The sequence below is a fragment of the Chelonoidis abingdonii genome, chromosome 10, assembly GCF_003597395.2.
Source record: "Chelonoidis abingdonii isolate Lonesome George chromosome 10, CheloAbing_2.0, whole genome shotgun sequence".
Taxonomy (NCBI): domain Eukaryota; kingdom Metazoa; phylum Chordata; order Testudines; family Testudinidae; genus Chelonoidis; species Chelonoidis abingdonii.
In genome coordinates this window covers 24,333,574-24,358,784 of record NC_133778.1, presented here as the reverse complement: position 1 = coordinate 24,358,784, position 25,211 = coordinate 24,333,574, and the positions used below count along the sequence as shown (strand labels likewise).

General features: G+C 41.9%; 1 protein-coding gene across 1 annotated transcript in view; it reads right to left on the bottom strand.

Annotated features, from left to right (window-relative positions):
* Window positions 1-25,211, bottom strand: part of DNAH7 (dynein axonemal heavy chain 7) — a 264,651-nt gene that overhangs the window by 212,120 nt on the left and 27,320 nt on the right. Inside the window, exons 9-15 of the mRNA XM_032803624.2 lie at window positions 21,331-21,450; window positions 18,860-19,043; window positions 17,391-17,570; window positions 13,465-13,740; window positions 4,595-4,722; window positions 4,253-4,331; window positions 620-844 (exon numbers count right to left, since the gene is read on the bottom strand). Of these exons, the coding sequence (XP_032659515.1) occupies window positions 620-844; window positions 4,253-4,331; window positions 4,595-4,722; window positions 13,465-13,740; window positions 17,391-17,570; window positions 18,860-19,043; window positions 21,331-21,450 (1,192 nt within the window). The remainder of the gene's footprint in view (window positions 1-619; window positions 845-4,252; window positions 4,332-4,594; window positions 4,723-13,464; window positions 13,741-17,390; window positions 17,571-18,859; window positions 19,044-21,330; window positions 21,451-25,211) is intronic.

Sequence of the window (25,211 nt, the reverse complement as noted above, 5' to 3'; positions counted from 1 at the left end):
TTTCTGGAAATCTAAGTACACTATGTCCACTGGATCCCCCTTGTCCACATGTTTGTTGACCCCTTCAAAGAACTCTAATAGATTAGTAAGACACGATTTCCCTTTACAGAATCCATGTTGACTTTTGCCCAAGTATTTATGTTCTTCTAGGTGTCTGACAATTTTATTCTTTACTATTGTTTCAACTAATTTGCCCGGTACTGACATTAGACCTACCGGTCTGTGATTGCCGGGATCACCTCTAGAGTCGTTTTTAAATATTGATGTTACATTAGCTATCTTCCAGTCGTTGGGTAAAGAAGCCGATTTAAAGGACAGGTTACAAACATAGTTAATAGTTCCGCAACTTCACATTTGAAATATGGCTTAGATTGTAGAAGTCATTCATGGTATGTGCAATCAAATTAATAAGAAATCAATACAAATCAGTTAATATTATATATTCTGATATGTAGTGAGTCATATGTTTATTTAATGTAATTAATTATGCATGGTTTTTAAAAGGAGCGGTGTAAAATTAATTTAAAAAGATTATGCTCATCAATATGATTTTTATGTCAATTGCATTATTTAAAATATTCAAATAAACAAAGGGTTTTAAAAAGCTTTCATTACTAACCTTAAGTCCCTCTTGAAATTGCTCTGTTTTTTCTTTAATTATTTTTCTGTGCTCTTCAAAAATCTCTGACATTCGAGCATACCACTGAAAAACACTATTATTCAGTCGAATATCTGCTGGTGAAAAGTTTGCACACTCTATCAGAAAAGCAAGGTAATTTTTAGAGTCCACCAATTTCTGTTCCAACTCAAACATATCCCGTGTTTCCACCTTCTGTATATATGCCTAGGGGATACAAAATTAAACAACATAAATGTCTTCCCATCAAGCTCCACAATTTCTTTAATCTGTCATATTAAACATGAAAAGCCTGTGTTCAAGATGAAGTGGGCAGTTAATATGTCTACAATCGAAGGACAAAGGAGGGTTAGTGGGTTACAGATCACTGTAATGAACCATAAAAATCCAGTGTCTTTATTAACTCCATGATTTCTGGTGTCTAGCCAAGTCAGAACTTGCACACCTTCAAAAGATGAGTCTGGAAACGTAAATTCATAACTCTGCTAGACACCAAAAACCATGGATTTAATAAAGGCACTGGATTTATGGCTCTTTACAACAATCTGTAACCTATTAATCCTTCTCTGTTTTAGGACTATAGAGGTGTTAACTGCCCACTTCACCTTGCATGGTCCCTTATTTTTAGAGGTGACGTTCTGAGTACCTTTCCCAGACCTGAAGAAGAGCTCTGTGGAAGCTCGAAAGCTTGTCTCTATCACCAACAGAAGTTAGTCTAACACAAGGCATTACCTCACTGACTTTGTCTCTCTAATATACTGGGACCAACATGGCTACAACACCACAGCAAAAAGAATTAATGTGATGACACAAATTTATCAATGAAATAATACTTAGAAAGGTATAATCTGTCCAGTAAAGTATACGATACCATTATCTTTTAAACAATAGTTTATATCCAACAGAATATATTAATGGCTTCTGGCTCTGGGGAACACTGGTCTTTTCAAAAAATAGCCTATATAAAAACTGAAATAGCTTTGTACCTAAAAGACAAAGGAGTTATCAGGAGGGATTTGACCCCAGTGCATAATAATAAGCCACAACTGGAAAAACTTAATATGGTGTTTTTCTGACATATAACTGCAATTAATAGAGATTCAATACATTAAGATTGTACACATTTCACGTCTTTTAAAGCTTTCTTTTTCACTTGAAAAAGTCTCAGAGTGTTGTCATTGTCCAGCTAGACTTTCAGAGTAAAAACAAAGCATTTAGATTCTGATTCAGCCAAGCATTCATTTGCTTGATTAACTTTAAGTGTACACCAATGTTCCACTGACTTAAAATTAAGCATGTGCATAAGTGCTTTGCTGAATAAGGATGAACTTAAGCACATGCTTAATTTTAAACATGTGTTTAAGTATGTTGCTGAGCAGGAGCCTGAGTATGCCAGAGAAGCCACTGGGACTCAATCATCACACTGGTATCTATAATGTGGTGGGATTTCATAGTTATTGAGATGGATCATCACACACAAGCCACACATCTAATTTTAAATGACATTTTAAATGACAGCTCAATACATGATTTATAGGCAGAAATACTTTATATATAAATTACAGGCAGAATGCTTTTGAAAGTTTTCTATGCAGTACCAACTCTTATCTAAGTTCTAATCAGACATTTCTCTGGTTCCCTGGAAGTTCATGTCTCTGACGAGCTCAGGATATCGGGAATGGGATCCAGCGTATTTCACCTCTAATAAACTGTCTGAATCCAGCCCAAGTCAGTAATGGCCAAAAGTTTTTACCATTTGATCACATTATCTGTTCAAAGGCTTGTGTGACGTTATCTAATTAAAATATAACCATGCAAATCATTATTGCTACCATTGTTTTATAACTGCAACGAATCTTATACAAAATATAACACTTGGCCAGAAAGAGTTTAACAGCTTGTAGGCTAACTAACCCAAAGCCAAAGTTTAAAGACATGTTAGAAAGGGCCATTCTATGGCTAGAACTTTGAAATGCAAACTTATATTGTTAGAAGTTATTCTAATTGTGTGTATCTTAGATGCTATCCACGTAAACAGACAATTCCTGTCTGTCACTATAGCTACTAATTCAGAGATCAAAAGGGAATATTAACATTTAGATGAATCTTGGGTGAAATAACGTCATTGTCTATATGTCTCTTTGAAGTTTGTGATAGGCTGCCTAATGGATAAATTGCCCTATGTTAATTTGTGTAACTAATTACTGGTGGTGTTTAAAAAACAGAAGGTTACATCAAAAGCCTATTGTTTACCCAGGTCAAGTTGATGACAGAACACTATATAAAAAGACCCTTGGGTTCTGATTCTTTTTATCTCAGATCTGCTTGAGGTTTCATGCAGAGGAAGCCTAAGCCACAAGGACTGAGATCTCAGTTCTGACTGGACTGCCTTGAAATATAAACATAGGACTATAACCTACGGACTAATTCTAAAAGAACTCTTTGCAACTACAAAGCTCATCATCTCTGCTATGTATCTGAACCTCAAGAATTGAACTCATGTCTGTATGTATATTGATCTTTTAAGAATACTCTCACTTTTCTTTTTTAATAGATTTTAGTTTAGTTAATAGAAATAGTCTATAAGCATGTATTTGGGTATGATCTGGAATATTCATTAACCTGGGAGGTAATGTGCCCGATCCTTTGGGATTGGTAGAACCTTTTCTTTTATATGATGAAATAAGATTTTCATAAATCATCACATTTGACTTGGGTGCCTTCAAGGGAAATGTGCTGCTGGTTTCTGGGCAACCAGGTAGAATAAAGAAGCTTTTTTGTGCTGGCTTGATAAATCTAAGTAGTAAAATATCCACCAGCTTTGAGGATTGACTGTCCACCCTTTGCAGTTCACCTTAATTGAGTGATCTCAGCTGGTCCGCACTGGGACCTCGGTCATAGCCTGTATGAAAGAAATTATGTTCTCAATCCAGTTTTTGATAGGCATGTTCTCCATAATATATAAATCACTATTGGCACCTACTAGCACTAACTGGAAGGGCATAGGAATCTAACTATCCACTTACTAATAACAATGGGGTGTGCAATCTTGGTCCCATTGAGATCAGTGGCAAAACTCCCACTAACTTATAGACTCATAGGTTTTAAAGTCAGAAGGGAACTTCATGATCATCTAGTCCGACCTCCTGCAAATTTCAGGCCACAGAACCTTGCCCTCTCACTCCTGTAATTGATCTATAACCTCTGACTGAGTTACTGTAGTCCTCAAATCATGATTTAAAGACTTCAAGTTACAGAGAATCCACATTTACACTAGTTTAAGCCTGCAAGTGACCCGTGCCTCATGCTGCAGAGGAAGGCAAAAAAACAAACCAAAAAAAACCAAACAGCATCTCTGACAATCTGACCTGGGAGAAAATTCCTTCCTGGCCCCAAATAAGGCCATCAGTTAGACCATGAGCATGTGGGCAAGACCCACCAGCCAGACAACTTGGCAACAAATTTTCCATAGTAACTCAAAGTCCTCTCCATCTAGTGTCCCATCAGGGCCATACATGAGGCAACTTGGTTAAGCTTACACTGTCATGTATCCAACAGCAGATCAAGACACTGGTAATTATACCTTGCTTGTAGTATATTTGAAGAAATGTATACCTTAAGTTCCATTAACTCCTGTGTATTTGATGGAGTGGTAAGAGCTTTCTCGGCTATCTTCTCAAATTCATCACATAAACTGAAATATATAAAAGAGAGCCAACGTCTGATGTGTCTATACATGTAATGTGCTTCTCTGCCTAAATATTCAAATAAGGGCAAAATTTTATTAGCTTTTCATTCAGTCTTTACTTAACGTACAAATAACATATCTTAACATCTCCGTGCAATATAGATAATAGTAAAAATATAGATTAAAGATACTTTACAAGTGTTTACAAAATTTAGCACTGGAAATAAAATAATGTACATTCACTTATGCAATTTTAATTTGAGATTTACCTCAGGTTTATATCTTGATGATCTTTGAACATTTTGGCAACTATTTTTCCAAAAATTGCATCTGCTCGCTTTGCCAAAGCCCTAATCAATTCATCACAGTGCAGCTCAAACATTCCTAGACGAATGTACTAGAACACAAGTGTAAAAATTAACATAACTGACACATGGCATATGAAAGAAACAATAAATTATCCTAAACAGCAGTATTCATAATGCTTTCTTTGTTGATCTGTTACAATCTTACAGCACCAGTTTTTAATTAATGAGGAGTACATAAGATGTGGAGATACTGGCACTCTTTTCAGTAAGAAATTACTAGTCTTTTGCTCATGGTACAGGGAAAAGATTGTTAACAAGGGATGCCTACTACCATTAGTTGTAGAGGGCAGTTCCTGTATGCCTTTTCACCAACGTCTCTAGTAGCAACGGTTTTCATTCAATTTAAATTTTGCTCTCATTTACAATAATCCAGAATAACTCCACTGACTTCACTGGAGTAGTAATGTAAGCAAGAGAAGCATCAGGTCCTAAAAGTGTATACTCAATTCCTACCCACACACTAGTGGTCAAATAAATCTGTGGTGTAATTCCATTAACATCAACAGAGTTACACTTGGAATGAACTTGGTCTGGGGGCAGCAAGAGAAGGATCACACATTTATGCTCTTCAGTAGGGAGTATTTAGAGAAAGCTATTGTAAAATTTTATTTCAACCTCAGTTCAAATGTTGCTAGAATTAACTCTCCAAGCCTAATTCTTCTGTACCTAAAATTGCCAAATAAAAAGTTACTTAACTGTACAGTAAATGGAGTCCTTTGAGATGTGTTGTTCATATGCACATTCCACTAATGGTGATGTGCTTGAGTTCAGAATCTTTGAGCCAGTATTGTCCATATGGCCACATGCAGTCTGAGAGTCCCTGTAGTCCACATCAAGGGCATATAAGGCAGTGTCTGCTAACACCCATTCAGTTTCCTCTCTGCCACAGAATCCAAGGTGTAAAGGACTCTGAGTAGAGGGGGATGGAGGGAAGTGGTGAAATATGCATATGGACAACACATCTTGAAGAACTGCAGTTACTGTACAGGTAAGTAACTTCCCATTCTCCCTTGGGTGATTGCCCACATACACATTCCATTAATGGTGACTCCACAGCAGTGAACCTGTGAAATGCAGATGGGCACTCAGAGTTTTTAGAAAAACAAAGACTGCAGCATCACTTCGCCGAACACATTGCTGAACACATTCTCGACCGCCACTGTAGCCACTAATCTCAAGGTGGTATGGACCATGTCAAGGGCCACCTCAAAGCTGATTTTGTCCACCACAGAGTCATAGAGTTCAAGGCCAGAAGGGACCACTACATCATCCAGTCTGACCTCCAGTACATCACAGGCCACCACCAGCACCCAGGACCCACATGCCAAATCCAGCAACTGAAATGAAACTAAAGCATTACAGCCCATGTGAAACTAGACTATTATATGCTATGGGGAGAGAACAGGCGGGACCAAGGGGAACTAGACTCAAAGCCCTCACAATGACAGGGAATGATTAAGTGAGATATACCCAGATAATTCTGGCAAGTAACCCACACTCACAACCTGCAGAAGAAGTCATAAAACTCCCAAGGTCACTACCAATCTGACCTGGGGGAAAATTCTTTCCCGATCCCACATACAGCAGTCAGTTAGACCCTGAGTATGTAAGCAAGAACCAGTCAGCGCATCTCAAAGAAAGAATGCTTGGTGCCACCTCAGAGACCTGGGCCACCCTACCAAATGACCATCTGTAGCCAAGGTTATCCCTTATGCTTCAGAGGAAGGAGATGAAAAAAACCCTTCTCGCATACGCTGGGGGCAGGGGGAATGCCTTCCTGATCCCTGACTGAAACACTGAAGCATAAGCTTTAGGAACATAAGACACAAACCAGAAGTGAGCCCAAGGGCTGCTGAGCCCTGCTCCCTGCCATTGCAAGAAAATCCATTATAGATTTGTACTCAAATTTGTCCAGTTCTCTCTTTAAACCAATTAAGTTCTTTGCCCCCACGACTGCTATCAGGGAGCTGTTCCAGAACCTGCCATCTCAGATGGTTAGAAACCTTCTTCTATTTTCCAGCATGAATTTGTTAATTGCCATTTATATCCATTTGTTTTTGTGCCAACATTGTCCTTTAGCTTAAATAGCTCTTCACCCTTCCTAGTATTTACCCCCTAATGTATTTATACAGAATAATCATATTCCTTCTCAGCCTCCTTTTTCTTGACTAAATAAACCAACCTCTTTCAGTATCTTCTCATAAAATAGGCCATCCATTCCTTTGATCATCCTAATAGTTCTTTATTCTCTGCACCAGTTCCAGTTTAAATTCATCCTTCTTGAACATGAGTGACCAGAATTATACACAATATTCCAAATGAGGTCTTACCAGTGCTGTAATTAATACTTCTCTATCTCTACTAAAAATTAATATGGCATCAATACTTCTCTATCCTTATGGGAAATGCGTCACTGAATACATCCTTGGATTTCATTTGACTTTTTCACAGCTGTATCACATTGGTGGCTCATAGTCATATCCTGTGATTGACCACACATTCAGGTCTCTCTGCTCCGCCGTCACTTTCAACTGATGAGTCCCCAGCTTATAGAAAAAATTCTTAGTATTAGACCTAAGTACAGATATACTTTGTAGTTCTGAATTTCATCCCATTTTAGTTTTCAAGGTCATCCAGATCTTTCTGTGTAATATTCTGACCCTCCTCTCTTTTGATGATGCCTCCCAACTTTGTATCATCAGCAAATTGTATAAACACACTCCTAATTTTTGTGCAAGGTCATTAATAAAAATATTGAATAAGATTGGTTCCAAGTCCAGTTCTTGAGGAACTCCACTAGTAACCTCCCGTTAGTCTGATAATTCACCTTTCAGCACAACCCATTGCCTTCTCCTCTTTAGCAAATTCTTTATCTACCTTATATTGCTGGTATTGATCCCCACCTTCCCTAATTTAACTAAATTCCAAATTTTCCAATATGGCATCCAGGAGCGCGCCTACGAATTCTATGCACTGCACCAGAACCAATGTCAACTTGGCCTCGTTTACTAGGAGGCCTAAGTTGGCACACATGGCCAAGAGCAGGTCCACATGGTTCTGGGACCATGAGCTGCCCTTGAGCAGCCAGTCATCGAGGTAGGGGAATATCTGTATCCCTCGGCATCTGAGCTAGGCTGCCACTACCACCATACACTTTGTGAATACCCTGGGCGCGGTGGACAGGCCAAACGGGAAGACCGTAAATTGATAGTGGTCCTGTCCCACTAGGAAACAGAGGCAGCATCTGTGCCCTTCGAATATATGGACATGGAAGTATGCGTCCTGAAGGTCCAGGGCTGCATACCAATCGCCAGCGTGGACAGCGGGTATGATACATGCCAGAGAGACCATGTGGAACCGGCATTTCACCATGAACAGATTGAGACCTGTAGCGAGGTGGTTACCCCGCTCCTGCCCTGAAGGGCTTAAAATAGCCCTGGGGGAAGGTGGTGGCTGTGAGCTCTAAAAGATGGGCTGACTGGGGAAGCGGCTGCAGCTGGGCCACACTCCAATCAGGCCACAGCTGGCCTGTATAAAGGGGCTGTGAGCCAGGAGCTCAGACAGACTCCCTCTAGCTTCTGAGAGGGACGGACCTGGCTGCAGAGACCTGAGCAAAGTACCTGAGTGAAGCAGGGCTGGGGACAGGATGAGGAGCTGGGGAGGCTCCAGCCTGGAAAGCCCCAGGATGTGCCCTAGCAGAAGGCCAACAGGTACTGGGGGTTGCAGAGGGCAGCCCAGAGGTCGGCAAAGGCAGCAGGTCCAAACCCATTTCTGGTGACCGGTGATGTGTAGGCTGATACTGCAGTCTGCCCCAGGGTGCAGGGACTAGACAATGACTGGCAGTAGCCATATCCTGAGGCAAGGTAGGGATAGTGGGTGGGGGTTCCCTGGGGAAGGGAGAGCCTGAGACAAAAGGGGTTACTGCCAAGGGGCAGCACTCCAGATAACAGGGCACCGGGTCTTGGAGGGACACGGGGGCCAAGCAGCAGCAGGACACTGGCCTGCAGAGGGTGCTCCAGATGCTGGAAGAGTTAATTCCTGAGAAGACCAGCAGAATGCACTGCAGCGGTGAGTCCGCGTACTGCTACAGGGTCTCGCAAATCTAGGATGGGCCTCAGCGCCCCTTTTGCCTTGGAGATCAGGAAGTAACGGGAGTAAAACCCTTTCCCTCGAAACTCCCACAGAACCTTCTCCACAGCTCCCAAGCTGAGGAGCTGACCCACTTCCTGTTGTAGCAGGGGTAGATGTGACAGGTCCCCCCTGCTGTCCAAGGAAGGGGGTTGGGAGGGTGGGGATGAGACACCTTGTAGTGTGTAACCCTGGGAAATGGTGTTGAGGACCCATAGGTCCAATGTTATTCAGGACCATTCCCCAAGGAATGTAGATAAGCAGTTGCTGAAGGCAAACTTTATTGGTAGGAGGGTCCTCTTAGAGGACACCTGGGTACCCTCCTGCAACCAGTCAAAATTGCCTCTTGCCCTGCTGTTTGCCCCTGGAGGGCCCAGTCTGTGGGGCAGAGAAAGACTGCCTCTGAGATTGCCTTTTTTGGGTTTTGGACCTCTTGCAGGCGGGCTTGTATCTCGGCTGGGGCACAGGGACGGAGGCCTGCGTCTTAGGCTTTTCCTTGGGTGGGATGTAGAGCCCAAGGGTTTGAAGGGTAGTATGAGTCCTTCATGCCACGGAGCCTCACATCTGTTTGTTCTGCGAACAGGTCCTTGCCGTCAAAGGGAAGATCCTACATCACAGACTGCACCTCCACGGACAGCCCAGACAGCAGTAGCCACGATGTCCTGCACATGGACACGGACAAGGCCATAGACCGAGCAGCCATGTCAGCTGCATCTGACACCATCTGCAGAGCGGCTTTTGCAGTGGCAGCGCCCTCCTCCACCAGCGCCTTAAAATCCTTGCTTTTGCGCTCCGGAAGGGAGGTCTGGAATTTCAGTAGTGACCCCCACAAGTTAAACTCATATCGATTGAGGAGGGCCTGGTGGTTGGTCACCTACAGCTGGAAGCTGGCCGATGAATAAAGCTTCCTGCCACATGAGTCCAGTCTTTTAGAGTATTTTTGGGTGTGGGTCCTGGTTGACTCTGTCTTTCCCTATGATTTACAGACTCCACCACTAGGGAGTTGGGGACCAGATGGGTTTAAAGGTATTTGTGTCCCTTCATGGGTACAAAGTATTTGCGCTCTGCCTTTTTCGACATTGGAGCGAGGGAGGCTGGCGTTCGCCAGAGGGCACTGGAGATGTTAGCCTCCCCTTCAGGCAGTGGGAGGGCCACTCTCCCCGGTACCAAGGATGAGAGCACATTAAACAACAAGTCTGATGAACCCTGAAGTTCTCCAGCAGTGCGGAGGGGGGTGGGGCTTCAATTTTGTCATCCGGTGCAGGAGAGGGAGCAGGTACGGCGCTCTGAACGTCGGCCAGGGCCACAAGATCCACCCCTTGGTCAGACTCCTCATGCGGTGCCGAGGATCCATGACCCGCCGATCTATCCCTCGAGGGTCTGGATAATGCAGCTGATGGGTCCTCTGATGCCCCTGCTATTGACCGAGGGCCTTGCTGGGCATGCACGACGGGCCAGGGGGTCCACTGGAACCACTGGCCTTGCCACAGGGGCCCTTGCCATTGACTCTGCTGCAGCACCAGCGGCACCAGCTGGTCAGGTTGAACCGGCTGAGTCGTAGGGCACCGCGTGGAGGTCCAGGTCAGGGTAACCAACAACCTATCAGTGCCATGGGAGCGGTACGAGCGGTGGTATCGAGAGTGATGTCTGCCACGAGACTGGGACTCTGACATCGACAAACAGTGCTGCCTTGAGCTGGTACTCCTCGAGACGCTTCAACGCCTGGATCTGCGACAACGCAGAGCTGGCGATCCCTGCCAGGAAACATGGGCACAATGCTGTGAGGTGAGAGAACTGGAGCGTGACTGGTGATGGTGCCCATGTCAGGAGCAGCTTCTGTAGCTCCTCCGAGAATGGGAGTGTCTATGGCATCTGCCCCATCCCACCAATACTCTGTATTCGGCATGGAGCAGTGCCTGGAACTCTGCTCTGACAGCACCCGACCAGACAACCTGTTGGGTGACAAAAGCAGAGGCTGGAGGCTGTGTCCTGACAGGGCACTGAGCAGCGAGTGGGCCCAAGAGTGATCCCCTAACTGGGATCTGCGTTGGGTCAGTGTTAACTGTCGAGAGCCCAGCAGCAGCTTGCCTCTAGAGCAGGGTCCGGGTGCCGCCAGTACCCTGGGCACCTGCAGAGTCACAATGTCCTTGGCCGCCTGCCTGCAAGGCCTCCGGTGTCGAGGACCTGAGTCGACGCAACCAGGCTGCTCCACTTAACCTGAGTCGGAGCTCTAGAGCCCGGGGGGAACTGGGGCTGCCCGACACGGGTTTAGCTTCACCTCTTGTTTTCTCTCGATGCCTTTGAGAGGTTTTTCTCTGCTTCTTGGACGGGGAGTGGTGCTAGCCACTGGAAGGTGCTGGGAGATCGCTGCGCACCAAAGACGAAGTGCCCAGTGTTGATTCTGCTGGGTGCACAAGGGTTGGAGCCAGTGGCGACTCCATGAGAAGGGCCCAAAGTTTAATATCTCCCTCTTTTTTAGTTCTGGGTTTAAAGGACCTGCAGATCTTACAGCAGTCACTGATGTGAGATTCACTCAAGGAGCAGAGACAGTCGGCGTGCGAGTCATTTCTAGACATCGAACACCTGCAAGACTTGCACGATTTAAACCCTATGGCCCGGAGCATGCCCCGGCCCAAACACTAACTAACTAACTAAGCTGAAACTTTATCGAACTAACTAACACAGGTACTACTAACAACTAAACCAGTTCTGGAACGAGCTGCAGCAAAGCTGGAGCAAGTAGTTCCAATGCACCATCAGTGGCGGCAAGAAGGAACTGAGGGTGGGGGGAGCACATGGCTCCCCTTACAGCGTGCTATAGAGGCGCTACTCCAGGGTTCACAGCAGCGCTCCCCCTACGGGTACTGCTGAGGGAAAAACTATCGGCACTGGTGCACGTGGCGAGTACGCACGCCTACTGTGGAATACACGAGCAAGTACTCAAAGAAGAATGTTGGCTTGCGGGAGTAGGATTGCATACCACAGACTGCCAAGTAGGGCCATAATTGATAACCATATGAATACTAGACTGATGGATCCCGGGGAGGATACCACATAGGTCTGTACCTTATGAGACTCATGCCTTTTACTGCTCAGAGAGTAGTCTTTTGAGTTTCTCCCTAATTCCTAATGTGACAACCATTGTAAGAATGCTTGATAGAGATCTTGTAGATCTCTTGTATCAAGATCTCTATCAGGTATTCTTACAACTAGAATACCCAGCTGCTGAAGTGAAGAAACAGACTGACAGAGCTAGAAGAGTACCCAGAAGTCACCTACTACAGGACAGACCCAACAAAGAAAGTAAAAGAATGCCACTAGCTGTCACTTTCAGCCCCCAACTAAAACCTCTCCAGAGCACCATCAGGGATCTACAACCTATCCTGAAGGACGATCCCTCACTCTCACAGATCTTCAGAGAAAGGCCAGTCCTTGCTTACAGACAGCCCGCCAAACCTCTAGCAAATACTCACCAGCAACCACACACCACACAACAGAAACACTAAACCAGGAGCCCATCCTTGCAACAAAGCCTGTTGCAATCTCTGTTCACATATCTATTCAGGGGACACCATCAAAGGACCTAATCACACCAGCCACACTACCAGAGGCTCATTCACCTGCACATCTACCAATGTGATATATGCGATCATGTGCCAGCAGTGCCCCTCTGCCATGTAGATTGGCCAAACCAGACAGTTTCTACGCAAAAGACTAAATGGACATAAATCAGACATCAAGAATTATAACATTCAAAAACCAGTAGGAGAACACTTCAGCCTCTCTAGTCACTCGATTACAGATCTCAAAGTCGCAATACTCCAACAAAAAGACTTCAAAAACAGATTCCAATGAGAAACTGCAGAACTGGAATTAATTTGCAAACTTGACATCATTAAATTAGGCTGGGAGTGGATGGGTCAATACACAAAGTAAAACCTATTTCCCCATGCTAATTTTTCCCCCTACTCATACCTTCTTGTCAACTATTGGAAATCGGCCATCCCGATTATCACTACGAAGGTTTTTTTTTCTCCTGCTGATAATAGCCCACCTTAACTAATTACCCTCGTTATAGTCAGTACGGCAACACCCATTTTTTCATGTCCTCTGTGTATGTATATCTTCCTACTGTATTTTCCACTGCATGCATCTGATGAAGTGGGTTTTAGCCAACAAAAGCTTATGCTCAAATAAATTTGTTAGTCTCTAAGGTGCCACAAGTACTCCTCATTCTTCTTGCTGATACAGACTAAAAAGGCTACCACTCTGAAACTTGAGTGTGTAAAAGAAGCAGACAATGCCACAGCCCTGGACAGCTAGAAGAAACTGAAGGACATTTGGGCCCACTCTATCATTTATGCTCTCACGTGAAAGAAGGGGCACTAGGACTGCAGGAGTGGCCCCAATGGACACTGCTGGCCAAAACAATCCAATCACACATGCACAGGGTACATGTACACCAGAAATTGGTCCATGTGGACAATTAGTCGAAAAACCACCAGCTTCTTCTACGAAACTGATGAGATCCAACTCACTCTAAGTACTGCAAATAATTATAAACTCTGATAAACAGCATACCTAGTACAAAAGTAACTTTAAAATAAACTCAATGTCTTTTTCTGAAAATCAATATAATTTACCTTTCTAGAAGTGTACTGTATTTCCTCACTGAGGTTTTGGTATTTGACAGCTTCTCCTGTTATTTCTTCAAAGTTATGTTCCTCTGACAGGAACTGATCAATATCCTCTTCAGCTTGTTTGTTTATCAAGAAATTGTACTTATCATACAGTTTGAGATGCTCCACAGGTGCAATGCTTTCTTTGGCAATCTCTTCTTTGATCCTTCTCTTATGCTCATCCAGGATTTCATCGAGGATAATAGGTTTCAAATAGGTGGATTTAGACTTGCTTTCCGGCTTTGGAAAAACACATTGTTTCTGTAACTTGTTTTACTATGTTTATCTCATGAACAATAAAAATTGCACAAAATAATCAATTAAATGTTACATAATCATGCAGCTTTCTAAACTGAATTTAGTTAGGTAGGTCTTGTCTAGACAAACAGTTAGTTTGTGGAAAACTGGAGTATAAATCTACAGAGCTCCAGCATGCTTCATACTAAATGTCTACGTCGACTCTGCATATTAAAAGTTCCCTGGTGTGTTCTGACCTACGGCTAAAGGACAGTTAGTATGCAGCACCACAACTTACCATGTACTAACTGTTCATCTACACATGTCCAAAAGATATTCCTGTTGTATGGCTACTCAAATTCAGCATCAAACTCCTTTATGTCCTAGTTTATAAAATGGTAGTCTGAAAAGTCTTACTGGCTATCAAGAATATAGAAATGTATCATTCAGATATTGTTAGAGAATGTCAATATGATATTTAAAAAAATAAAAGATGTTTATTGCTATTTCAAATTTAATCTATATTAATTTTATTTTATCTGGAGAGTCACAACAACTTCAGTCTAGATAGTCTTGCTATCAACTGATGAATCAGTGATGTTCAAATTAAACTGACCAACTTCCTGCAAGTCCCTAATGAGCTTTCAAGCTTGGAGGCACACTATTTATATTCCTTAAAAAATAATCTTAATTTTATCCTTTTCCAACATTCATTCTAAAAATGAAAGGAATTATATTTGGCAGTTAGCCTCTTAATAAACTGATCATCTGTTCGAAAGACATGTTATTCTGTTTTATTTGTTTGTCACCTGATAGCTCATTGAGTAGAAACCAGATTCAGGAAAGTTATTATTAAGTTATTATTATTCAGGACAGCACTTTAAACATGTGCTTAACTTTAGGTATATTGATAACACTGAAGGCCATACTGTCTCACTTTCTCCCCTAGCTCCACTATCACAAGTCTCTGGAAACAATCAGAGAGAGGAATGAGGAAGAAGCATCAGGCCACGTCTACACTATGCGATAATATCGAATTAGCTAAAATCGGTTTAATAAAACTGATATTATAAATTCGATTTCACGTGGCCACACTATGCACAGTAATTCGGCGGTGTACGTCCATGGTCAGAGGCTAGCATCGATTTCTGAAGCATTGCATTGTGGGTAGCTATTCCGTAGCTATCCCATAGTTCCCGCAGTCTCCCCCGCCCCTTGGAATTCTGGGTTGAATCATTGTCGCGGGTGGTTCTGGGTAAATGTCGTCAGTCATTCCTTCCTCCGGGAAAACAACAGCTGACAATCCTTTCGCGCCGTTTTTCCCTGGATTGCCCTGGCAGACGCCATAGCACAGCAACCATGGAGCCCGTTCAGCTTTTTTTTTTTTTTTTCCGGGCACCGTATGTGTACTGGATGCCGCGGACAGAGGCGATACTCCAGCGCTACACAGCAGCATTCATTTGCTTTTGCATGATAGCAGAGATGGTTACCAGTCGTTCTGTACCGTCTACTGCCGGAGTAAACTGGCAATGAGATGACGGTTATTCTCTCCCCTCTGTACTGTCCGCTGCTATCATGAGTGCCCCTGGCTGAGATCGGCCGGGGGCGCAAAAGCAAAATTGGGAATGACTCCCCAAGTCAACCCTCCTTTATGGTTTTCTAAAAATAGAGTCAGTCCTGCCTAGAATAAGGGGCAAGTGTACTAGAGGACCAGTGTATCAGAGCACAGCTGCTCCGTGTCAGTATTCACAGGGGTGCCCCTGCAACAACCCCACCCGTTGCTTCCCTCCTCCCCCAACCTTCCTGGGCTACCGTGGCAGTGTCCCCCCCATTTTGTGTCATGAAGTTATAAAGAATGCAGAATAAGAAACAGTGAGACTTGTTAGTGAGATAAATGAGGGGGAGGCAGCCTCCCGAGCTATGACAGTCCCAGGCAGGACAATAAGCGGTGGGGGAGGAGCCAGCATGCTGCTGCATGACAGTCCAGGCAGTACAGAATCTTTTCTTTACACAGGAAAAGGGAGGGGCTGATTGAACTCAGCCCCCAGTTGCTATGAGGAAGACGGTTACCAGCCGTTCTGTACCATCTCTGACTGGAATAACTGGAGTCATTCCCTTTTTACCCAGGCGCCCCCAGCCCAGCCTCACCTTAAGGCCATTGCCAGGAGCACTCACGGGCGGATGGATGGCGACGATGGATATCAGTCATATTGCACCGTCTACCACCGGGGAGGGAGAGGAGCGATACTGCTCTTCACTGCTGCAGCATCGCGTCTACCAGCAGCATTCAGTACACATAGGGTGACATTGAAAGAAGTCAAGAAATGATTTCTTTCCCTTTTCTTTCACATGGGGGGGGGGGGAAGAAACTGAGGAGCTATTCCCTGAACCACGCCAGACAATTCTGTGTTTGAACCTACAGACATTGGGAGCTCAGCCAAGAATGCAAATACTTTTCAGAGACTGCTGTGGACTGTGGGATAGCTGGAGTCCTCAGTACCCCCTCCCTCCATGAGCGTCCATTTGATTCTCTCTGGCTTCCCGTTACACTTGTCACGCAGCACTGTTGTAGCCTGGAGATTTTTTTTCGAACGCTTTGGCATTTCGATCTTCTGTAACGAGCTTTGATAGAACAGATTTGTCTCCCCATACAGCGATCAGATCCAGTATCTCCCGTACGGTCCATGCTGGAGCTCTTTTTGGTATTTGGACTGCATCGCCCTGTGCTGATCAGAGCTCCACAAAAAAGCTGGGCAACAGGAAATGTAATTCAAAAGTTCGCGGGGCTTTTCCTGTTTACTTGCCTGCTGCATCCGAGTTCAGATTGCTGTCCAGAGTGGTCAGTGCACTGTGGGATACCGCCCAGAGGCCAATAACGTCGATTTCCGTCCACACTAACCCTAATCCGAAATGTTTATATCGATTTTAGCGCTACTCCTCTCCTCTGGGAGGAGTACAGAAATTGATATAAAGTGCTCTTTATATCGATATAAAGAGCGTTGTAGTGTGGACGAGTACAGCGTTAAATCGATTTAACGCTGTTTAAATCGATTTAAACGCGTAGTGTAGACCAGGCCTCAGGAGGCAACTCTGTTAACCTTTGCCAGGTTATGAATACATCCTTAAATTGTAAATAAAATGCAATCAAGGTGGAGAAAACTAATTAAAATAGCTTTTTATGGTTTTGTTTAGTGTTCTTTAGCCTGGGTTACTTTCCCATTTGGGCTATTATTTAAATTTGTTTCATAACGTTTGGATGATTAAAACAATTTAAACTCAGTGAGTTCCTTAAAAGATATGCTTTTAACCTCTATCAGTAATAATCAGTTCACAAGAATTTATATTTAACACAAGAAGGCAGTTTTCATAACATTAAGGTCAGAAAAGTTTTAAGAAATACAAATGCATTACCTGTTTCCTACTATATATTTAGAAGAATAATTACAGAAATTGGATTTTAAGAGACTAGTTTAAATGTCTTAGATTAATAAGATTAGAATTGTTTCAAGTGTTCTATGATGTACTAAAAGAGCAATATTATACTACTGTGAAAGATATAAAAGGAGAATTATTAATCAAATTACCTATGATCTAAATCTAGCAACAACAGAGTGAGAAAACAAAAACAAAGTTATAAAATAGTAATTTCTTACCCACTTAGAATATAATTTGGTCTCAACTCTTGGCACAAGATTGATAGCTTTAATCATAACATTATAAATATTCAGAAATATAACTTCATAATCATTAAACTCAGGTTCAAACTTAATACAGTCTTTGTCAAGGATCAGCCTCATGATGAAACCTGAATGCTCATAGGCTCGAACAGATTGCTAACAAAAACAGAACGAAATATATTAGTTACCTCAGCTCATACAGGAAAAATAAAAAAAATATTATTTCAAAACCATTACAACTTAAGCACTGAAATCCCTAAGGGTGCTAATTGCAAATGGCATGCCTTACATAAGGTAAGCATGATAAAAATTACATGTAAAATTCCTCTGATAAAATTTATGAAACATTGGCATTCATTAAGACTACATTCAACTTGTTATTTTGTCAGTATGTGGCAGGAGTGTATACTATATACTACACTAAACCAGAACTTTATAAAGTTGGTTATACGAGTCAAGGTTGTAGCAGCTTTAAATTATAAGCACTCACACACATAACACCACATGCAAGGTGAGATTCTGCTCTCAGTTGCACAATATAAATCCATTTCCTTTAACAAAGCTACTGCAGATATACACTGGTGTAATGTAAGGAAAAATCTGATCCACAAAAATGAACCTGAGAGTATTATGGGGATAATATTTGCACCACAGAACACTAGACTACTCTTTTTTTCCTGTGGTGGGGCTTCCAAGGAATCCAACCATGGGATCTCTAATACTGTATTAATCCCTGATGAATTCTGTGGGCTTTTCACCACCCCTTCAAATTTGGAACAGCTATCTCTTTTCTGTTAAAACCCTTCTTTCATCTCTCTGTCAGACTGCCACCATTTTAATAACATATTATAAATATGCTGAAATCACCATTCTAAAGGGATATATATTTAATTGAAATACAGATAAAATTATCCATCAGACAACAAATATCACAATGTATGAGCAGATAAAATAACAGGAACAGAGGGGAGCTGGATTGGGCACAAATTGTGAAGGAAAAAGAGGATCATGCCAGCTTCACAGCATGCTTCCCTGGGATCCTATGGCAGCTCCTCCACCAGCATTCTCTAGGAGTGGGAGGTCCATGCAGATTTGAGGGCCAGGCGGGGGTCCGATGGAACAGAGACAGGGAACAACTACACTCCGCAAGGTTTGGATGCACATCAATGTCTTCCAGTTATAAATCTAATTGACTACAACTACAAATTATATTTTTGATTGACTGGATCCAAAATATGTTAATATTTCCCTTTTCACTTGACAAAAATAAGGTGCTTTTGCTTTATTTTTCTTGGCTATTTTAACAAGATTGTAGCTTGCCATTACAATTTTTATGACTTCTTTTTGATAAAATCTTTTCAGAAAAAAATAGATTAAACATGGAAAAACTCATTTTATGTACATGGACTAGCAACACTGCCTTATTAGTATCTAACCCTACTTACTGGAGGCTGTACAATTAAATCCGTGAAGTCCTGTATTGAAAGTAAGGCTAAGTTTTGCAGTTGTCGAGTCATTAAAGTTGCAGCACAGTCAAAGAAAGATTCTAATTTGGCACTGCTGGCATTTGTAGGCACCTGCTTTCTTTTATTACCTTGGTAATAGATATTTTGCACTTCTGGAAACCACCTTGAAAGAACAGAAGAGGATGTTTTAAGTGATTAAAATGAACAAACTCTAGTTTTTAAATAAATGTTTATATTATACCTCTTTTAATAAAGTCCTAAGACACTGTAGTATATCTGAGCAACTTGAGTGGTGTCATATTACTGAGTGAATGTTTACCTTAAAAGTTATCTGCTATTATGGAATTAAATTTCAAATATAAAATGTGAGAGAGCTAAGTTTGCTAGCTTGTTCTGGTCTTTAATTTCTCAGGCAGAAGGGAACAGAAGTGTTGCAGAGGCAGCACTCTCATTCCCGGAAAAAAACAGTTTCTCGTGTCACTTATGAGTGACCTCAGTAAGTATTAATAAAAAGAACTGACAGAGATCCAAAGGGAATTCTGTCCAACTGTTGCTGGCCATGAGATGGAGCCGCATGAATAGGAAAACATAATGCACAAGCACAAAAGACTCTGTAACTTGAGGTTCTGCCAAGGATGCAGAGGAACCCTCTCCAAGATGTGGGTGGAATATATGAGACTCTAGCACAGTAAAACCAATATATAACAGAACTTATTGTAAGATATAACATTTAAAGTTGATGACATAAACTTAGTTTTCATTTTAAAGACAAATCTAAGAAACTGCTCACTCTGGAACGTGTAGATAAACATCCAGCACTTCAAATAACAAAAAAGAAGGCGGAAAATTTTGACAGAGTTTCTTTATATAAGTAAAAACCAAAATGATAGCAAAAATATTAACAAATGATTGCAGGAAGCCAAAAAGCAAACAGATTATAGAATGGTCACCAATCTGGGGTACACTGAAACAATATAGCCTCAAAATAAGATTTTCAAAAATGAAAAAGTAACTTTGGGTACTACAACGGAGACCCCGTTAGAAGATTGATTTCCAGAGAGTACTGAGTATTCACCCTCTGAGAAACAGGCGCTGTAAAGTGTCTCCTACTGAACACCAAAAAGGCACATCACCCAAAATCATTGCTCATTTTTAAAATCCTGGCCTTATACCAAGTCTCTTTAGGTCTTCAGGTTTTTGTAAATACAATATTCCTTAGATGATTTATTACTGAAACAACTACAGAGCTGAATGTGTAAGTAATGAAAGAACAAATTCAACACTGTCTTCAGAGACAGTGCCATTAATGCTACAGTAAATTAATCTGAGTTATAGACCTATATTTTTACTTGAATCCACTCAAGAGTAACATGGTTAGGGCCTGATTCTTCTGCCAAAAAAGTAAATGGGAAAACTCGCTTTGAGCTCAGTGAGAGCAGAAGTTGGCTTTATTGTACAGTAGAAACGTTTAAATGCAAACTACAGATTTTTATCTTAAATTGACATAACTTATTTACTAGGCAGTGACAATAGATATATTTTTTCCTTTACTAATCTTGCAGTTCTTCAACATTCAAAACTGACTCCAGTAGAAAGCTACAAGCATAGAACAAAGACAGGACTGGGCCCACTGAAGCGTCTTGCAAGAATAATATTGCCACGCTGCTCAACAAAACTTAAACTGAAAATCAAAGGAAGCAAAATACTAAAAGGTAGGTCTTCATTAGGTTAAAATTGCTAAACAATAAATTATACTCATTTTGACCCTGATCCTTCAATGGGGCTCCACAGCGGGTCTGTGCTAATGAATCCCATTGCAAGATTAGGGCCTTCTATAGGAGCGGTTCGAGATATGAAACTATAGTTTTTCATCTATACTCAAGCAGTATAAAAAAGGCTGCTTCTGGAGATCTGTGATTTAGATCTGTAGTACAGGAATAATATGTAGCTAATGTGAATTAGTATTCAAAGCCTATCAATAACAATGTTTTTATGATAACAAACCAAAAACACAGACATTTTGAACAGATCCTGTAATCGGTATGTTAAAAGCTTACAGTCTCCACAGAATGACAACCAAAATAAGCGAGCAAAGTAGACTATGTCAAACTTCAAGTACAGTTTCTCATCATTGTCTAAAATCCAGAATAAGCATTACTGCATAAATCAGTATGATATACTTAGCATCTATACATCTCTTTTCATCCATAAATCTCAAAGCATTTTACAAAGGAGAGCATCATTATCCCTGGTTTACACAACAGGAAATTAAAACAGAACAACATTGATACATTTTAATTGTGCATATTAGAGAAAAAGATGCCACTCTTTCTCTTTTCCCAAAAAAACCAAAAAGGCAAACTAATAAAAAAACCTTCCAAAGATATACAGAGCAGAAGTTAAAGATTTCTCCCTGTGCAACTTAAACATAAAGATATATTTGATCATACTTTTTAAGTAGAACTTCTTTGGCAGATTCCATGTGCTTCAGGGCAATATTCTGGAAGAATGAGAGTTCCATTGCTTCCTGACGATTGTGAAATGTTTCTTTATCAACTAAGCGTAAATTTCTGTAAGACAGCCATTAAATGAATATTTTAAGTATATATACTTTTCACTTTGTATTTCTCTCTCTGAGTTATTGTTTATAAAAGGAAAATTACCAAATTATAGTTAAAAATTATAACTAGGACTATACCAAATTCATGGTCCATTTTGGTCAATTTCATGGTCATAAGATTTTTTAAATCATGAATTTCATTATTTCAGCTATTTAAATCTAAAATTTCATGGTGTTGTAGGGGTCCTGACCCAAAAAGGAGTTATGTGTAGGAGGAAGGTCACAAAGTTATTGTAGGGGGGGGTTGCGATCAATGTTCCCTCTAATTTTTTACATCCACGTGCAGAATGAATTTTGTTATGTGCACCAATATGGAGAGTGAGAGCTCTAGCTGGGAGTGTGGGCTCTGGGGTGGGCTGGAAATGAAGGGTTTGGGATGAGGGATGGGGCTATGGGCTGGGGGAGAGGGCTGGGGTGCAGGCATGAGGGCTCCAGCTGGGGGTGCAGGCCCTGGGGTGGGGCTGGGGCAGGGAGAAAGGACTCCTCCCAACCCTCTCTCAGCACAGCAGCCCCAGGGCTGGGGCAAGAGGAGAGGCACCTCTCCCCAACAGCAGCAGCTCCGGAACCCCCATCCCTCAGAATGGGCTACCCCGGACCACTAGGGTGCCAAATTCTGCTGGATAAGCAAAGAAGGCCATCCTTACATGGTGGTAACTGCTACTGGTGGGAAAATGGGCCAGTTACTGTTTGTGCCACTACACCAGCAGCAGCTCCAGAGCTGAGGCGCCTCTCCCTGCCACCAGCAGCTCCAAGAAGAGGCACCTCTCCCCGCCAGCAGCAGCTCCGTCAGGATCCCCAATTTGAGAAACACTGATCTCCCCAGTGAAATCTGTATAGCATGGGTAAAAGCACATGAAAGACCAGATTCACAGTCCATGACATTTTTCATGACCGTGAATTTGGCAGGGCCCTAATTATAACCTACTTCTTAAGTTTGAATGTAAAATGATTTCACATCCATGATTTTAATTAAAATAGCAAGCTGCTATAAGATATTTGCTACTATTAGTCTAGAAAAACAAAATCTCAATATAAAATAAATATTGCAATATTGCCTACAAGTTTTGCATATGCTTCACATGCGCAATGAGATGGCTGGGGTTTCAGAGAACTTTAACTATGATGTTAAGTTGAAGATAATGGAACTACTCACATGAATAAAATGTTTGCAGAATTGGAGCCCATGTGCAGGTGACCAATTCTACTTACATTCAGGAAAAATACCTTGTGTGTGCTTTAAATGGTTCCCTTCTAGTAAAATTCAACTCAAGAAGCTTCACAGATATACAAAAACACAAATATAAGACAGAAATAACATTTTAATAAATTTAGTGATGTGAGTCAGCTAGCAAAATTGACTTTAACATTTGCAAGGTATTCAAAGCCAAATAAATTGGGTGCTTGTCTGATACTTAGCAGATATAAAAACAAACGTGTAATCTACTACTGCAATTGCTTTCTGGTTGGCAAGCCACTGTTGATGCAGTGTTGATTCAATCTTCTGGTGTCAGTCAAAAAGAGCAGGATCATGCAATTTTGTCTACTCTGAGAAGCAAAAAGGAAACTCTGGGCCAATTAACTGACTGAGCAGAAATAATAAGGTGAATGAGGAAGAAGGTTGAGCAAAGAGGGGAAAAATACCTGCAAATGCCCTGCTGAGCAAGATACTAACCCTTTCGTACTTGGAAACAATCCTAGTGCAGATTGACTGACTGAAGCATTCCTCCTCCAAATGCTACGTCAACTAATGTGGTCAGGTTCATATGGAGGTGCTTGGTGAAAAGGTGGACAGAGCTCCAGGTGACTACTCTGCAAAAGTCCATCCATTTTCAAACAGAGGGCTGGATAAAGAGAAGCTTTCCCACAATTTAGGAAAAAAGGTAATTCAACTTCCTCCTGCTGTATGGAAGACTTCTTACAGGATTGAGTAATATGAGAAAAGGCACAGGTGTAATTGTCTGAGAAAATATGCCTAGGGCATCTGCAGAAGAAGGGGGGAGGACAAAGTGAGAGGCAGGGGTGATAGGCAAAGGTATTGGGCCCAAATCTCACTTCCTCTCTTCAAGGGGTCTGGTATAAGGGGTATGTGATAATTGCCTTCAGTTGCAAAGAACTTCCTAGAGACTACAGAAGAAGGAATGGGGAAAAGAGGAACTCATTGAGAGTAGGATCAGTTTAAGAAGTTCCTTGTGGGGAACAGAGGTTTCATGACCCTCGAGCAGAGAAACTGTATATATTCTATGACTCTATGATTCTATTGACTGAGGTAATGACCTAAGGTATAAGGAGCTCTTCTTCTCATACAGAGAACAGGGAGTCACTGAAGGGTGGGCCTGAAAGGAGTCTCCCAACTGCACTCTTTCCCCTTTACTGATGATCTGGCTGTCCTGTCCAAAAATGGGCAGAGCAGAGGTATTCCAAAGTAAAGTGAGGATGCCTGGTTTGAGTTTACTCCTAGTGGCAAAAAAGCTGGGTGGAGAGAACCACAGAGCTACTGCTTAAATGGGTATTGTAGGTACACTAGCCATGAGATGGGTGACAAGAGGGAAACCTCACATACGGGGCACCTTCCCAACATTTTTATTTTAAACAACAGCAAAACAGGCTTGCAGACGGTATTTTCAGTGGCTCCTGAGGCTGAAAAGATCATTTGATTCGGTGCGAGGGGCTTTCTGCCATCCTCAACACAAAGTAGGATGACTGAAATTTAAGAGAATTCCTGAGAGGGGAGGAGGCTGAACAGCTTCTCTGATGACTGTCAATAGGGGAGGAAATCAACATAGCGTCCTCACTGGGGATCCAAGCCACAGTCCAGCTTTTCAAACTTAAAGGCTTGATCTCCAATCATATTACAACAAATACTAAGATAATTTTTCTACCGAAAATTTATTTGGTATGAGGACAGAGGAAGATGGGATACAAAAAAACTGGAGATTTTATATGCATATCAGATAATCTCCATTTAAATGGTAAGAACAGGAACTTTGGGGCCTGATGCTGCACTCACTGTACAGTCAATACTCCAGCAGACTTACATAAGGGTTTTCAGTGCAAAAACTGCTTTCAAAAACTAGTCATAACTGACCCAGTTACATATGGTTCCATTTTGTTGTTTACACAGAAACTTAATCACGTTCCACTGCTAGGCTAAAGCTATTGAAGAAATTATCTTATCACCTTAAATAAGTATCTCCAACACCCAGATGGGGACTGGTCCCCTCTCACTGAAGTAGGTGGGAGTTTCTGATCAGGACCGGAGTTCCCAGTCACTGAAGGCTAATGTTTCCAAAGAGGAGATTCATTGCCAAAGCCAGGGAGTGATTTAACCAAGGAGAGATCCTTGCTGGTAATGACCAAAGCAGTAAAAAAAAATTAAAAAAAAACACAAAACACCACAAACAACAAAAAACTGGATATGATCATATCAAAGATGCCTAGGAGAAATCCAGAACCTAGACAGATGCATTCTGTCTTCCCTTCTTCAACAGAACCCAAAAGAACTGAGACAGCTGCCTCAAACTCCTTCTAATGAAGGAAGCTCTGAAGACTTATTTGACTAAGACTGGAACGGTCAACATCAAGAGGCACCTCAACTATGAATACCCAATAAACATGGCTATATGCATGGCAAAAGTAGTGTCAAAGTCCCAGGCCAAAGAGGAACATGAAGACTGATGTTGAAGGCTCCTCACTGCTAAACCCTGCAGATGT